Below are 18,370 nucleotides of genomic sequence, written 5' to 3' on the forward strand. Positions count from 1 at the left end.
ATAGTTGTATCTTGACCAAATATTGTCCTATCCTAACAAAACATACATCAATGTAAAGCTTATTTATTCAGCGTTCAGATGATGTATAAATCTCAATTTTGAAAAATTGACACTTAAAGACTGGTTTTGTGGTCCAGGGTCACATATATGAGTCACATTCAAGAACATGAATGCATGAATGAAATGCAGTGGTTTTCAAAACTGTCCTGGAGCAGCCCAGAACTGTCTCCCTCATCTAACACACCCGATTCAACACATCAGCTCACTAGCAGAGACTTGAAGTGAGCTGAAGTGGGTCAGAAAAGGTAAAGAGTTATGAGAAACTACGATGCGTGTCATGTTCAGCTCTTAAAACATCTAACACACCCGATTCAACTCATCAGTTCATTAGTACAGACTTCAAACCTGAAGTAGGCCAGAAAAGGTAAAGAGTTGTGAGAAAATAGGATGCGTGCCAGATCCAGGTCATGTTCAGCAGCGGCAGCTCTTAAAGCAGCCAAAATAACCTAATAACCCAGCTGCTGTGATGTCTGTTCATCAAAGAACAAAAGAAAAAAAGAGGAAATCAATACCTTTTGTAGCTTTAAGGTTTCATCTATATTTAATTTAGAATTTAGTGTTTGATAAATGTATTCAATTTCTGTATGTTTCCTACTTTCTGAAAGGCACAAGTTGCTAAATAAGATATTTATTATAATGGATTTATGTGAAGATTGTTTTAAGTTCACTTAAATTATAAGTTTTTTTTTAAGTCTAATAAATGTTCAAATTGATAGCTCTCAATTACACTGTAATGTTGAATGGCTATAGCTAACTAACTATAACTATTTCATAGAGACATCAGTAGTATATCAGTGATACTCTCCTTCAGTCATAAAAAAAGATGCCATAAAACAAATATTAAAAATGTACTGTCTTTATGTTGTTTCTACATTAATTTGAAGATTGAATGTGAAATTATTGCAATATAAAAGTATATTTAAAAACTTAAATGTTAGGTGGGATTAATTGTGATTAATTGCGATTCATTTCAGAAAAAAATGTGCGATTAATTCTTCTTTTTTTTACCGTTTGACAGCACTATTTTACAGTAATGTACATGACCATTAAAATGTTTGGGGTCAGTATGATTTTTTTTAAGAATTCTTTTTTTTTTTTTTTTGCATGGATACATAACATAAGGATACATAAAATTGATCAAAAGTGACAAAGACTTTTACACTGCTACAAAGAAATTCTACTTTAAACAAATATTCTTTTGAACTTTTCAATGCTTTTAATTTTGATAATAAAAAATGTTTCTCAAGCACCAAATCAGCATATTAGAATGATTTCTGATCATGTGACACTGAAGACTAATTACATTTAAATTACATTTGAAAACATATTAAACATATATTTTAAATTGTAATAGTATTTCACAAAATTACTGGTTCTACTGAATTTGTATTATTATTTTTAAATAGCTAAAACCTTTTAGTTTATATCACAACTTGACCAGAGCCGTGGGTTGAGTGTGATAAATATGCATTTGACAGCTTATGACAGCCACAGTCTAATAGATTACCCCTAAAAAAAAAAAAAAACATAAAACAAATCTGTGAATGTAAAATCTTTTATATAATTTTACATTAAAAATTCAGTGAATTAAGTCAAGATATACCTTGCACTCTTCATCCAGCAGGTCCAGGATGCCCATCTTGGCCTCGATGAGGTTGATACATGGCTGATTATCATAGAAATCAATGAGAGTCCAGGGGATCTGCTCTTTCATATACTCTTCCTGCTCCAACTTAAACACATGCTGCACACGACGGGACAGAAGAGGAGACATCACAATTTACTACCAGAATTCATAATTATCAACAATCAAACATGAACTAATGAGATCTGGTGTCATGTGGAGTGGGTCAGATGGTCTCACCATGTTGAACTGTTGCTGTAGTTTCTCATTGGCATAATTAATACAGAACTGTTCAAAACTGTTGATTTCAAAAGTCTCAAACCTGGAATAATAAAACAAAACATCACAATTCACTTCTGTAAATCTAAACTAAGATCTTTCAGAGGAAATGTAGTCTGTTCTCAAAGGTGTGTATCTGTGCATATGAACACACCCGTAAATGTCTAGGACTCCAATGAACGAGTGCTGTTTGACCGTAGAATGCAGCGCTTTGTTCACATGGTCCACGATCCAGTTGAAGAGTTTGGCGTAGATATGTTTGGCGAGAGCATCGCGGGCGTTTATGGCCTGTAGTTTGGGGATGGGCTTTATGTACGTCTCAGTTGCCGTCTTCAGCTTCTTATGACACAGCCAATGAGACATGTCTTGATATGTCACACCCATCAATTCACAAAACACACTCAGATGACCATTATTCGGCTGGAGGGAAAAGAGAGAGAGAATTACATCATTACTACACAATGAAACATTTTCTTACAGTTAAAATTGGAGGCTCTGGGCTATTTGGGTAAAAATTATCCTGTATGTGTAAAAATGTAATTAATTGTAAAACTTAAATTAAAGTTTGAAATAAACCACAATGTTGTCACAAAAATGTAAACTGTATTATCGCACAGCTCTATTTAAAGTTGGATATGCATTATACACTAACCAATTTCATCTGCATAACGTTACATACAAAACACTCACATAAAGCAATATATACTATACAGCAAGTCTGCTTGGGTTTTTTTTTTGCATTTGCAAAATATGGCTATGCTATTGCCCAGCTCTTTATATAAAAGATAGATAGATAAATAGGTTGCACTTTATTTTACAGTATGTGCACTTACGTGTACTTACAATGTACTTATCTAAGAAAGTAATGGTAATATAAAGTAACTACATGGGTTAAGGTTAGGTTTAGGTTCAAGATTAGTACCTAGTTATTACCTAGTAATTACCCAGTCTTGAATCTTATTGTCATCACTATAACACGTATAGTATGTACACGTGGACTGTAAAATAAAGTGCTACCGATAAATATGTCCAACTTTATCAGCCTACATACAGTATATTATACTCGCAGAGGGTGATATATACTAAATAGCATATCACAACTGCTTGTATCATCGAAATATGTAAATTATTTTATTGCCCAGCTCTAATCTGCTAAATGAGACTACAACTCATGAAGATATTGAGGTCTTATAAACATTAACATCATGATTTTCTGTAAAGCTGCTTTGTAACAATGTGTATTGTAAAAAGTGCTATACAAATAAATTTGATTAGAACAACATTTTTTTTTACTAGTTTTTGTCATAAAATGCATACAGTGACATTGCACTTCAAGACATTTATTCAGTTATTCAGTTATTTGGTTTATATTTTTACCATGTAACAACAGATTCGCCCACAGTAGATATCAGCCAAAATGCCAATCCACATACTTGAACTTTAAAGTCAACATGAAACTCACTGGAATAATACTGCTGTCCGAATCTCTATCCTTCACTTCAATGTTCCCCAGGTGCAAAATTGAAGCCAGAATCTGAAACAAACCCAACTGATAGGACTCATTTACACCTGAAAAGAGACAGCAACAAATTAACAATATGAAAAACCAAGAAATCAGTTCAATTTGTGTTTGTTTATAATCAACATGTTTGCGTCGCAGTGCATTGTGGACTGTCCAATACGTGATTAGGGGCGTCATGCACCTAGTTTTTGTGAGGGGGCACCAGTGACAGTTCTAGCACTTCTTCCTGAGACTCTGAATCATGACAGTCTAGTAGTAACACTGTTTGTTTTTCATGGGATAAACCCAACCCCAAATAAAAATAACTATTTGTTATTGTTTAGAATAAAACTTTACTTACGTTTTCACTGTAATAATTACTACAATGTCTTCCGACCCAATTATATACTTTTGAAACATGAACTGAAGCAAGAACATACATTATTAATTTATATTTACTGTCGCTATTCCAGAATATTAAGAATTTTAGGCCTATGAGTCCTGCATCGATTCAGTCTGCCATACATTTTGTAGCTTATAGAAACATGTGAATTTAAACCATCAGCACTGGACAATGCAAGGTTAAAACTGCACCTTATTTCTGCATTTGGAAGGGCATTTTGCCACACAAATTCCCTAGCACGTCATTTTCGCAAAAGGCGTTGTGTTGTTTTGTAAAATGTCTTGCAAAATTTTGTTTTGATTCCTCCAACCACCCACATGCCAAAACTTCTTAGTTTTGCATTTTTTCCCCCTACAGTAATCTTGGAACTTGATTATCAAGTGTAATATATATGTCTTTTGTAAATTTTATTCAAAATCCATGTGCAGATAATAAAAATACATTTAAAATGAAAATAAACTCATTTTAGACAGTTTTGACTAGAAATGAATCCAAGTCTGATATTAGATACTGTAGTTTAATCTCTATCTCATCTGAGCTGGTTATTTTGAGCATTAAACGTTCAACTACATAAGAAATCGTTGAACTTTAAGTCTGACCTAGCAGTGTGAAGGCGTTTCTGGTGGTCGACATCTCCTTGGCATCATCTGTTCCATCTATCACTGGGTTCCTACCCTGTTTGGTATAGTGAAAATCATCAGCCTTTCCTGTGGGGAAACACACACACAAATTAATTACACCACACAAATACGACCTTCTGAAGGATCTATTCCAAGGAAATAATATGTTCATCAATAAAGCTATAATTGTGCAAGAAACTCCCCAACCATTAAAGGGATAGTTCACCCAAAAATAAAAATTCTGTCATTAATTACTCACCGAGTAATGTCGTTCCAAACGTAAGATTACGTTCATCTTCGGAACACAAATTAAGATATTTTTGATGAAATCCAAGAGCTTTATGACCCTGCAATGACAGCAACACAACTACCACGTTCAAGGCCCATAAAGGTAGTAAGGACATCATTAAAATAGTCCACGTGACATCGGTGGTTCAACCTTCATTTTATGAAGCTACGAAAATACTTTTTTCCCGCAAAGAAAACAAAAATAACGACTTTATTCAACAATTCTTCTCTTCCGTGCCAGTCTGTACCGATATTCTTGAGTACCAGGACGCATGCGTGTGGTGCTGCTGACGCAGGAGTTGGCATTCTGACGCAGAACCTGGATGCGCTGCACCTTGTTTACAAGCAGAGGAATGCACACGTATGCATCGTGGTACTCTTGTATATGCGCATCGAAGAAATTGTTGAATAAAGTCGCTATTTTTGTTTTCTTTGCATAAAAAATTATTCTCGTAGCTTCATAAAATTAAAGTTGAACCACTGATGTCACATGGACTTTTTTAACATTATCCTTACTACCTTTCTGGGCCTGGATCAGAAAGCTCTCGGATTTCATCAAAAATATATTAATTTGTGTTCCAAAGATGAACGAAGGTCTTACGGGTTTGGAATGACATGAGGGTGAGTAATTAATGACAGAATTTTCATTTTTGGGTGAACTATCCCTTTAATGAACAAGAAATTAGGCCGCATTTACACTGCATGGTTCAAGTGACCCAATTCCGATGTTTTTACCCCAATGTGACACATATCGGATATGGCCCACGAACGTGTAAGCAGGAAAAAAGCACATGGATTCCGATATTCTCAGATCGGTTTTAGGCCTCATTCATATGTGGAAATAAATCTGATATGAATCAGATAGGTGCAGCTGCCATGTCAGCAGACAGATCGGATATTCCCTTGTTAATGCGAGTTGGATGTCGAATGTTTTTGAAACATCTTGCAGTACAGATATATCTATTACAAATGAAACATCTCTTGTTGACTAGCAGAGTATTAATTTTGTTTGTTTGTGTTGAATAAGAGGCGATCTGGTGCTTAAAATGTGTTGCTTTTAAAATCATGCTGATTGCTCGTTGCCGCTGTTATAAGTGACGGCGGCACGTGCACAGACGAGCGCTTCAGTCTGTTGCTAACGGTTGTAGAGGGTCTCTATTCATTCACATGAAATCACAATCACAACATCATTGGTTTTAATGAGGAAAGAACTATATGAGAGCGGATCAGAACCCAGACCCGCTAACTTAGCACAAGTTCTACTGCTAGACCATTAGTACCCGCGGATGTGTACAGCGGATCTGTGTATATACAGTAATCACTTTCGTGAAGAATCTGTACTAATTAATGATTTTGATGTAAGGATGAAACTAGCCTATCGCATTAAAAATGTTTCTATGAGTTCCGTCAATAAGCTAAACTTTGGCATTCATATTCTGGACTCATCTGACTTTCTATACAAAGAAGGATATGCTTTAATACTAGTGTGTGCAGAGTTTGGTCTTTTAATATCACTGTCTAATGCATTGAGCCACGTCAAGTTAAGCCTGTGTAGTTTAAATGCAGATATCGGATACAGGTCACTTTTAAAAGAAGGTGTAAGCGGGTCGTCAAAAAAATCGGATATAGTCAAAATATCATATTTGAGCATACAGATCTGCAGTGTAAATGCAGCCTTAGTCATTAGTACTACACAGATCTGCATTAATAAAAACATCTTATTCACAGACAAACCCTAATATCGGATACAGGTCACTTTTAAAAGAAGGTGTAAGCGGGTCGTCAAAAAAATCGGATATAGTCAAAATATCATATTTGAGCATACAGATCTGCAGTGTAAATGCAGCCTTAGTCATTAGTACTACACAGATCTGCATTAATAAAAACATCTTATTCACAGACAAACCCTAAAATACAAAGCCCTGTTCACAGATTAAACGAATGATACACTGTTGCTTGGCAACAGAGACCTTACTGAGATACACACTCACACATAAACCCTCACATTAACGGGGCGTCAGCTGAGCAGGAAGTCAGCTGAGTAGGCAAACAGAAGGAGAGAGCACAGAGCCAGCAGTGTGTGTGTGTGTGTGTGTGTGTTTCAGAGCAAGTGGGTAAAGCGAACAGAGAAGAGATGATAAGAAGAGGTGTGTGTGAAACTGAACCACAGTAGCTACAGTATTCATATGGGGTTGCGTGTGTGTGTTTGCATAGCATGTGTGTGTATTTAGACCTGCACAGCCCGCCTCTCAGTAGGACAGCTTTGATATACTCTCTCCATGCTGCGCCTACACGAACACACTCTAATCAGACACGTTACCCTCAAACACACAAGTTCACTAGTGCCCTATGAAAATCTTTTACTTTTTTTTTTATTCTGTTTTTTTTTTTTTTTTTTTTCTGGATTCTATTAAACAAAATTTTGGTAATCAAATACCATGTCTAATTAACGAAACCTATACTATTTAACAACTATTCATTGTATATTAAACAAAATTGTAATTTTTAGAGCCCTTTGAAATTTTTTAATTTTCTCTCCAATTCGGTTTAATTTTTCCCAATTTCCAAATTGTTCTGTTTTAACAGTTTAATTAAATTTTAATATCAGAAAAAGAATGTCTAATAAATTGAACAATTGGATAGGCCCCTATGTTTTATTTAATTTTTTCATAGATTGTTTTAATTTTTTCTGGATTTATGATTTAATGGTAAAAAATGGTGGCAATCAAATAACGCATAAAACATACACAATTTAATATGTAAGCAAATGATAATTGTGACCCTGGACCAGTCTTAAGTGTCAATTTTTCGAAATTGAGATTTATACATCATATGAAAGCTGAATAAATAAGATTTCCATTGTATGGTTTGTTAGGATTGGACAATATTTGGCTGAGATACAGCGACTTAAGACTGGTTTTGTGGACCAGGGTCACAATTAACTATTCCTTTTATTTTTTTATGACAAACAAAGTGCTGCACACTTTAAAAAATAATACATTTTTAATAATTGCATTATTATTGTCACGGTGCGTAGGAGGGGAACAAGAAGACGAGGAGATGACGTTCAAAACTTGACTTTTAATAAACAAACCAAATGACAAGGAACACTAACATAGGAGACACACATGGAATGACGTTTAAGACTTGACAAGAAAACATGAGGCAGACTACACATTTATACTAAACATAACGAGGGACAGACAGGTGCGAGGAATCAACTAATAATGAGACAACGAGAACAGGAAACCAAACCAAATATGGGCATAAGGAAACACGAGGGAAAACTAGAACTTGGGGAACAAAACACAAGAGACAGGAACACAGGCCTGACATGACACCCCCCTCCGGAAGGCGCGTCCTCGTGCCATACAACATTAAAGGGGTGGGAGGGTGGGTGCCTTGGAGATCCCTCAGGACAGGCTTGGACGGGACGGGATGCCCCAAGGCGGGCCCAGATCCGGGCACCATGGCGGATCTGGCAGTTCGGGGCGCCATGGCGGATCTGGCAGACTCGGAGGCCATGGCGGAGCAGGCAGACTCGGAGGCCATGGTGGAGCAGGCAGACTCGGAGGCCATGGCGGAGCAGGCAGAGGCCATCTTCGGACGACGGCGCTCTGCACGCGGGGTTGAGGCTGACATCATAGAACGGGCAGAGCGCGTCGTCCGGTTAGGTGGTGAGATGGGCAATCGCCAAAAACAGTCTGGTATGACCCTTGAGTGATCTTTCCCCCTGCTCCAGCAGGAGGAGGATGTATTCAGGGCGGGTGAGAGGATCCATAAGGGCACAACGGAAACAAAAAACAGTGGGTAAAAATAAAAATAAAAAACCGAGGGCAGACACGAAAGTAACGGTTTCGGTCGGTTCTTCTAGGTAGCAGAGCACATGGGGAGCAAAAGCACAACACAAGACAGTCCAGAATCCTGACCAGCTGGAGCGACTGAGGAGCCCAATAGAGCCGGTGGGACTGAGCAACGAGGTGCAGCTGGAGGAGCGGAGTCCTGAGGCGATGGCGGGTCGACGCCCGACCAAGGCGGAGCCGGAGGGACGAGGGAGCCCGGTGGAGCTGATGGATCGATGGGTGACGAGTTGTACTACACTGAGGAGCGAGGAGACAGGAGAATTCGCAGTAAACAGTCTTTAATCCTTCCAACACGGTGTATACAGGGCAGACAGGAACACATGTAGCACAAGATGAACAATCAATACTAGACAAGGGAGAATAGCACAGGCTAGAACTTAAATGGGGCAGATAACGAGGGGCAGACAGGTGAGGAGGATAAACTAATAAGGAGACACACCTGGAAACAATGAACAATCAAACACACGGGAAAACTAGGTAGCAGAGCACATGGGGAGCAAAAACACAACACAGACAGTCCAGAATCCTGACAATTATTATATTATAATCATTAGTAATATTTATTAATAATTAATATTATTATTAATAATATAAATATTATAGTATTTCCTTCACAATTTCTTTTCTTTTTCAAAGTTAAACCAAACTTTTATTTTGATGGGCTGTCATGACCTTTTAATTTATGTGTGTATTTAATAAGAAGATATTTAAATACGATTGAATTATTTAAATTGTAGAACCATACTTTTGATTTATTCATCCAATATTTGCCCAATTCTGTGACATTCTGCAATTTACTTTTAATTATATTTTTATGACTGGATTCTGTGATCCATCAGCTTTCTCTGCATATAGAAATCATAGGGCCCTAAGGTTTAGTTAGCTATTGTATTTAAATGGGGACATGCCATAGACTTTATTCTCAATTATTTTTTAATATAAAACTAATTATAATTACTATATTACTAACCTTTAAACATGCAATTTTTCCTATATACTTTTGTTAAAACTGCATTGCGTGTCTGGCTCACCAAGTTTCAGGGCTTTGAACTCCGGGAGGTGAGCAGATGCGCAGAGCTGATAGAAGATATGATAATTCCTCTCTTCATCCGCCTGAAAAACAAAGGATGCAAGAAAAACAAAAATAGCACATAAGATCATTTAAAAAAAGTACCAGGTGTACTAAATATCCATCCCAGTCCAACCATCCAACACAATCGTATTCTACTTTGAGTTATATATGATAACTGGACATAATTTGGATGGAAGGAATTTGGACTGGACAGAAATTCCCATGTCTGTATTCCCCATCCCCAGTATTTCCATTTTTTATTAAGATTAATTAATTTAATTAAGATGTAATTTTTTATTAATTGTTCTAAAGCTCTAAAAACCTTTCAGGAATTAAAAGAATAAATAACCTCTTTAAAAAACTTAATAAATAACCTCTTAAAGTTAGGATACCTCTAACTTAAATACGCAAAGGTAAGATGTTTAATTAATGTATTGGTTTGTTTAAAATCTTAAGCATTACAATATACAGTAACTTTAGCTGCATGTAACACACATTACTTTTACTGGGGATGTCCCTGATTACTCTGAAGTGACCAATCAATAATGAAAACAATGATTATGTAATGATTATGTGTAATGTAATTTTTCCCTGAATTTTTACAAATAGAAAATTACTCAAATGGGTACCTCAATTATCTTTGAGTTGATAAGCAAGTCTTCATCAAATACTGCCATGTAATAAAACCAGATAACACCAGTTTTTAAAAAATTTTCTTAAGGAAAAAAAAATATAGAACTTTGAGATTTTTTCCAAGAACTGTGGTTACTGTAGGAACGTTCTTACATACTACTTAGAATTTACCTAATTCATTTCATGAATCCAGCCTCAGAACCCATAAAGACATTTTCCATAAAACATATAAATCCATAACTCTATTAAATGCACTCTGCCTCTTTGTCCCACCAAACTAGACCATAAAAATGTATCAAAACTTTAGGAGGAGAATAAAAGAGGTGAATTCATTAAGAATGAATTGTACCCTCTGTCAGTGTAATTTTGTTTTTAAAAGATTATCATTTGATGCGTAAAAGCAAACTGTACACAAATATTTATTTTTTAATAATAAGACAACATTACCGGTGCCAGACAAATAGCACTGACTTCTGTGCATAATACATCTAAAATAAACCTAATTTATATAGAAACGAGCATTCACACTAAAGAGAAGGCACATACCAGTGCAGCTTGTAGGTGATTAGTGAATAAGATGTAGGTTTTTGTGATGAAACACCACACTCAAAAGTGGTGAAACACGTTACTGTCAGAGTAATGCATTCTAAGTATGTACTGTACAACAAGCTTGCAAAACAGCATTAAAGTCTGCATTTACATACTTGCATAAAGTATATTTCTAGTCAAATTCTGCATCTTACACAATCTCACACACACACTTAACTCATCTGGAATTCACCTAAGCACAACAGTAGTCTGTAAGAGTATGTTACATAACACTGAACAGACATGTTTAACTCCATTATCTTCATTCCTGTCCTGTTTTAATCTTTCTAAAGCTTCCCAGAATGAGAAAAACCCTCTGAATTCCTGCCGTTTCTCACACCATGGGCCAAATGAGATAGTTTATGTAGGGCTGATCAGTTTAGGGGCCAATAATAGGTGCAATCCTGGCTAACAGTCTTAAACTATATCTTTCAGATTTTGGCAAGCGAAGGGCCTAAAACTGTGTCAGTGTCTAAAATTGCTCCCTATACCCTTATATAGTGCACTATTTGATAGTGATGCACCGAAAACATTGAACGTAACACCAAAACATAAATTAAAGTTTTTATTTAGCAGGAAAATAAAGTTAAAATAAAATGTATTCAGTAAACAATTAATTAATCAAATGTATTTAATAATCAACACTGAAAAAACTGTTTTATATATATATAAAAAAATGCACATTAGTTCATTTTTATATCAACGATTATTAATGATATATTAATTCATTGTTGAAATATAAACATTTAGATAGTGGCTGTAATTAAAACTTGATTTTCATTCACTTGATTTTCATTCACTTGATTTTCATTCATTTAAAATTGATTTAACTTGATATTTTTCAGCATTGGATGAGATATATTTTTAATCAACATTTTTTTCTAGCTTCATCCAGAATCTTTGAGCTTATTTCTGAACTTATCACATTGCATTCTGGAAGTGTCTTCTCTGTGAAGGAATTGGATACCACAAAAAAAAAAAGGTACTATCCAAGAAGGCAGAATAATATTAGTTGATAGCTCACCGTGGAGTCTTGGAAGTGTAGAAGGACACAGGAGCCTTCAAGGAATGAAAATAGCCCTGTGAATTAAATCCCTGAGGTATCTGAGAGGAGCTAAAATTAGAGCTGACTCAAGCAGGAAGTGTGGTGTGCTTCAGAGGGTGCGGCAGCTGGCTGCTCCTGTATGTGTACACTGTCCTATGCCATTCCTCAAAGCAGTTTCAATTTCTAGTCCGAATTCATATTGCAGTATTGGTTTTTCAATTTTAATCAATTCTGATTTTGATAAACTGATATTGATCATGACTTCCAGCTAATAAATTTCAATAAGCTTTGTTCTTTGTTACTTTTGATATGAAACAAACTCTCAGCTTTCAAACTGTCAATTTCATAACAAAACTCAAGCAATAAACACCTTCAAACAATAAATACAACAGACAGATCACTGTAGCCACCTCAGTTCAAGCGGCAGCACACCATTCATCTCTTCCGTTTTACTACTAGTTATAGCACAAAATAAACATGAATGAACATCAGAAGGTGGAAAGATATGGTACAACTTAATGAAATGTACCATGTCTTATAATCGATCAATCAGTGTTTCAACCATGAAACCATTTTAGACACTGACACAGTTTTTGGCCTTCGCTTGCCAAAATCTGAAAGATATAGTTTAAGATTGTTAGCCAGGGTTGCACCTCTATTATTGGCCCCTAAACTGATCAGCTCATTTGGCCCATGGTGTGACAAACGGCTGGAATTCAGAGGGTTTTTCTCCTTCTGGGAAGCTTTAGAAAGATTAAATCAGGACGTCAATAAAACGGTTTGTAAACAATGTGACATAATTTTACATTTACCTCAGAAAAGCTGATTTTTTCATTATATATATAAAGCCATGTTTCTAGTCCAATGTGTTTTGGATACAAAACCTTTTTGAACATTAAAAACCATTAGAAAGCTTCAAAAGTGCACATAGACTTAATCTCTGGATCACTAGTTTTTTATAATATCTGGTGGTAATTCTGAAACACAGCAGGCTTTTAGTTTAAGACTTAACAGAAGAAACCACACATTCATTCAATATTCCAGAGGAAAAGAAAAAAACGGCATGGAAAGTCACATATGAGGGCAAAGAGAGAACATTTCCATCTGAAAGACATAGATTTCCATGGTCTTCCCACTACCATTTTCTGGACTGATTTTTAAACATTCATGTATGTGTCTTTGTTAAATGGATTTGCTTTGCTCTTTTGAAATGAAAAAGAGTTTGATACACTATGTCGATATTAGTGGTTAAACGGATCGTAGTTGATCCGTGATCCATACGGACCAAGCCCCACGGTTCGGCACACATGTGACCCGCGGATTAATTGCAAAATGTAACCACAATAGAGTATAAGTTTATTATTTGTTCGTATTTACACAAGCAAGCGAATTTTAAACAATTCCAGAGAGAAAAGGCGAAAGGGAACTCGATTCGTTACTCGCGCGCTGTTAAAGGGACAGTGGCCTATAAATACTGCTGCTGACATTAATGATCATCAAACAACAAAACAGCTGTGATAAAAATCTATATTTAATTTATACAGTGAACACTATGCAGTGTTATTTTCCCTAATTATTACATTTCTGTATTTGAATACTACCAATCTTATTTTATTTGTAACATATTCTGTTGTATTTATCTATGCTTGTAATTTGTGTATTTGTTCTTATTTTTACTGGCTGTTCTCTTTAATCATGTTTAAACTTTCTTAGTTAATCTAGTAGTATTTGCTGTGGTATCAAAGAAGTACTTTGCTTTAAGTAATAAATGGAAAGCACGTTAAATTGAAATATTTTTCTTTTCTTGCTGATCTGATCCGTGGGTCAAAAACCGTAATGTGATCCGAACCGTGAGATTTGTGATCCGTTGAACCACTAGTCGATATACTCTACCATTCATTCAAATTCAGTCTATTCAAAATAAAAATGAAAACTACAAAAGTGACTGAGAAATTGGTATGGCACCACAACCACAATACATTAACATATGACCACCCAAATTTATATCTCAATAGTATTTTATGCCAAAAGCACAATTACTAATTTCATCAAAAAGGGTAGGCAATCCTGACATAAGTCAAGTTTTAAAGGTACAGTAGCAAACAGCTGGTTTAATTTTAAATGCCAGAGAGAGAGTGGAAAATGGGCTTGATATGTCATGCATGCTTGTTCCTTACCTGAAATACAACACGTGATTTCTCCAAGAGATATGTCCTCATGTTCGCACCGATAATGTGATACTTCTTATCAAAGCCTATCTCAATGTATTTCCCAAATCGACTGCTATTGTCATTCCTGGTGGTCTTGGCGTTACCGATGGACTAGAAATGAGAGGAGAAAGACATCAGCTTGAGTGAACGTTCTGGACTGACCTATGGGTTTCTTTATTGTTTTAGTTAGAAGAGGACAGGGTTAAAAGTTTAAGGAGTATACAGATAGGTTATTGATTTAAAAAACACAGGGACAGGAAGATCATGTGTGTGGGAGACGACACACAGTGTTGCATCTCTGGGTCTCTACAGCAGGTCAGGAAGTTGATACTGTCTCCCCCACAGAGCAGAAACCTGCTGAGTAACACTATCAGAATCAGCAAGCAACGAGCTTCTGAATGAACATCATCCTTATAAGGCACGAATTCATTAAACCTGTCTAAACAAGCTCAGATCATGTGTGTTTTTTAAGGTGGTTTTCACATTGGGTTTCACCTGTTTGTACCTACTGTAGGTATGGACTAGAGCCTAATTTTACCCTCAACAGGTCTCTTTCAGATTGCGTTATTAAGCTCTGAACAACAGTATAAAAGTGCATTTGGTTTTATTTTCTTAAAATCTACCACAGCACTTTCCTAAACATGAAAGCATTTCACACATGAAAATTTGACTGATCCTTGATGTGACTGGAGACAGCAAAGAACTGCAAATTTGATCTAATATTTAATGGGTTTTTTTGTTTTGTTTTTTGTTAAATGTTACAGATTTAAGTAGCCAATAATAACTCTTAAAATAACCAGATGTACAAAGGTCTCAATCATTTATCTATAATGAAACCATCATATTTAAATAAATCATATTAAGCACAATAAGGTACAAAATTTGCTGAAGTGATTGTTTTGATATTATGAGATATATATATATATATATTATTTTAGCTAAAGTATTCAATACTCAATCAATACAGGGGGCCTTAGCTTCATGCCGAGTGTGAAAAGGCCAACTTTGCTACCTCATACATTTATATGATTTGTAAAAAAAAAAATAAACCACTTTTATGATTTATTTTACCACAAAATGTGTTACTCCATCAATGCTCAATTAGAGGATACACATTTTTTCAGCAATCATATATCATGGATGTAGTGAAAACCTTTTTTTTTTTTTAAGTGTGCCTTTAGCCCATTTGTCATATGAGCTTTCATGGTAACACTAAACTTACATTAATACACATGCGAGCACTCAAACACACACATACACACTCTCTGTGGTGCTGTTCCGAGGGAAATGAGCCCTGGGGAGATGAAGACCATGCAGTGAAGGGCAGATATAACGCTCTGAATAAGACTGTTTAGCCAGTGAGCTTTTAGTCTCAGCCCAAGGGGTTTGGCTTTCTGAGATATGAATGTCTGTATTATTAAAGACCTTCATGAAAACAAACAGCCCAAGTCTCAGTACTGAGTCCAGAATGACACACTGATCTAATAATGCAGGAAAAGCTCACCTCCATGATAGGGTTGGATGCCAGAACTTTTTCTTCCACATTTGCTTCACTGGCAGAGCCGCTGACTGTGGCAAAGAAGCGCATGGCATATTTGGCTGAAACAGTTTTCCCTGCTCCAGATTCTCCACTCACAATGATGGACTGATTCCTCTCATCCCTGAATGATGTGAAAAAAATTCAAGATAAATGCAAGGGGAAAAAAAAAAGTTCTACTTTTTATTTTTTTAAGAAAATGTGAGTGGTGTTTGCCCATTTAAAACTTTTATTGCTTTTAAGATGTTTCTATGCAATGCTAGGGCACTGCTGGGGGTTACTAGGGTTTCTGAATGGTTGTTAGGGAGTTTCTAGGTGTTGTGGGTGGTTCCTAGGGTGTTCTGGGTAGTTGTTAGGTGGTTACTAAGGTGTTCTGGAGGTGTACAGCAAGGACTGTAGAGGAAAAACACAAGGCTTTGAGGAAATGATGTTTCACCAAAACTGCAGCATTTGCTGCAATACAGGCATCCATTGATCAATGAAAATTTCAGACAGACAGGTCCAGTTGTGTAAACCATTGCAGCTGCATTGAAAAGAACTGAGTGATCCAAGAAAATGAGCGAGAGAAATATTACCGTGGTTGGTCTATTTATGGCTGAGCTGCAGTGAGCAACATCCTGACCTACAAACCTTCTCTTTCGATTGAGCAGTATAGCTCATACTCACACACTTACCAGCTGACAGTAAAACCAGAGACATACTCTGTGCAAACGTGAATGCTTTGGCTAATGCAATGCAAGCTCAGTTCCACTGTACATACAGTGCTTAACAAATTTATTAGACCACCACCACCCAATGTAAGGTTTGTACCACAGCTGCCCCTAAACTAACAGTATTGGTGATTATCAAAATCATTTTTTTTTGTTTCTGTAATGGGTAATCCACCAGTATGTGTAAGCTCTTTAGTCACAGTAGTATTTGTAATGCTAAAATATAATTGTTGTTGTGATCCATGAATTTTCAAATTTATAGCTTTACAAGAAAGGCAGAAAAATAGTAAAGTACTTTATTTTTTTTTTTTTTAATTCAGATTACAGTCAAATAAATTTGTCAAGCACTGTATATTTATTAGATCACTTGTCATAATAAAGAGAAAACAAATATTTTAGGAATATGTCAAAAACTTGTTTAAAACTAACAATGTTATTTATTAGGCAAATAACAAACTGAAACAACTACTGTAAATAGTCTTTATTCATGCATAATAACCAAAACACATAATATTGTGTATGGCCTCCTTTGCCCTTGATAACATTCTTGCTGGCACTGTTTTTATGTACTTTTCCACAGTATCTGTTGTTATTGACTGTAATTGGGCATATAAATAAAAAAATAATAATAAAGTGCTTTACCATTTTTTTCTGCCTTTCTTGTAAAACAGTCAATTTGAAAATGCATAGATAACACGAATAATTATATTTTAGCATTACAAATACTACTGTGACTAAAGAGCTTACACATACTGGTGGATTAACCATTACAGAAACATAAAAAAATGATTTTGGTAATCACCAATACTGTTAGTTTAGGGCAGCTGTGGCACAAATCTTACATTGGGGGGTGGTGGTGGTCTAATAAATTTGTTAAGCACTGTAACTGTACCTAAAGAGGTAGTTCACCCAAAATTGAAAACGACTAATTTAACCACTCTCATGTCATTCCAAACCCATATGACATTTCTGAGGCCTACTGTTGTTTGGACCCCAAAATTCTTCAAAATACAGTATCATCTTTTGTTTTCCAAAGCACAGAGAAAATCACGCTGATTTGGAACTTAACAGTGAGTAAATGATGACAGTTTCATTTTGGGTGAACTATTGCTTTAACATGCTTTTGCATTTCTACGGCAGTAACAAGCCACAGCACTGAAGGGGGCAATAGACTGACCTTCAAACATCTGTGCATTACTTGAAGGTAATGCGTTACTAAGACCCCAACATACTTGAAACCAAATCGAACAACGTACAAGTGTGATGTCATTTCAAACTAAATCTAACATATTTATCTTAACATCTTATTCATTTAACCAACTTCAACTTGATCAACCCTACCTGGCCATCTGTTTGTAAGCCTCTTCTGCCACTGCGAAGATGTGAGGGTCCATGTCACCCATATTCTGCCCGCTGTATGCGTTAATAATGTCAGTTCCATAGATGGGCAGCGTCTCATATGGGTTTATAGCAATTTCATGTAAACAGTGCTTTACAGATCACATAACGTCAGGTGTGTTCTATACCCCTTTCTGGTACAATCTGAACTTTGATTTAAAGCCAAATTAACTAGTTTGATTTTTTACATTATAATTGAGCTGAAAGCAGTGTTAATTTTGACAGCAAATTTTGATTTAGTTTTAGTCATAGTCTTTTGACTAAAATGCCATTTAGTTTTAGTCATATTTTAGTCATCTTTTTAGTTTTAATCGACTAAATATCATACAATTTTAGTTGACTAAATCTACAGTAAAAATGGGTTTAGTTACAGTGTAATGCATTTATTAAGCTATGATCAGAATATTGACTTACCCAATAATTATGCATGAAGTTCTTTCATTCATTCATCGGATAGCTGTACATTTATGAAGTGGAACTACTTATCCAATGTAGGGGAATTTTTGCATTATTACTGACATACAGTATTCGCTGTAGGT

The 18,370-nt window shown here is 35.8% G+C and overlaps 1 protein-coding gene across 1 annotated transcript in view; it reads right to left on the bottom strand.

Moving 5' to 3' along the window:
• myo5aa (myosin VAa) overlaps positions 1–17,898 on the bottom strand; it is a 63,387-nt gene extending 45,489 nt beyond the window's left edge. Inside the window, exons 1-9 of the mRNA XM_016507153.1 lie at positions 17,775–17,898; positions 15,691–15,847; positions 14,154–14,297; positions 9,670–9,751; positions 4,467–4,574; positions 3,426–3,532; positions 2,118–2,383; positions 1,925–2,006; positions 1,664–1,804 (exon numbers count right to left, since the gene is read on the bottom strand). Coding sequence (XP_016362639.1) covers positions 1,664–1,804; positions 1,925–2,006; positions 2,118–2,383; positions 3,426–3,532; positions 4,467–4,574; positions 9,670–9,751; positions 14,154–14,297; positions 15,691–15,847; positions 17,775–17,836 — 1,149 coding nt within the window. The 5' untranslated portion in view covers positions 17,837–17,898. The remainder of the gene's footprint in view (positions 1–1,663; positions 1,805–1,924; positions 2,007–2,117; positions 2,384–3,425; positions 3,533–4,466; positions 4,575–9,669; positions 9,752–14,153; positions 14,298–15,690; positions 15,848–17,774) is intronic.
• Positions 17,899–18,370: the final 472 nt, after the last annotated feature.

This window comes from Sinocyclocheilus anshuiensis, unplaced genomic scaffold (genome assembly GCF_001515605.1).
Source record: "Sinocyclocheilus anshuiensis isolate Anshui unplaced genomic scaffold, SAMN03320099.WGS_v1.1 scaffold863, whole genome shotgun sequence".
Lineage (NCBI taxonomy): Eukaryota > Metazoa > Chordata > Actinopteri > Cypriniformes > Cyprinidae > Sinocyclocheilus > Sinocyclocheilus anshuiensis.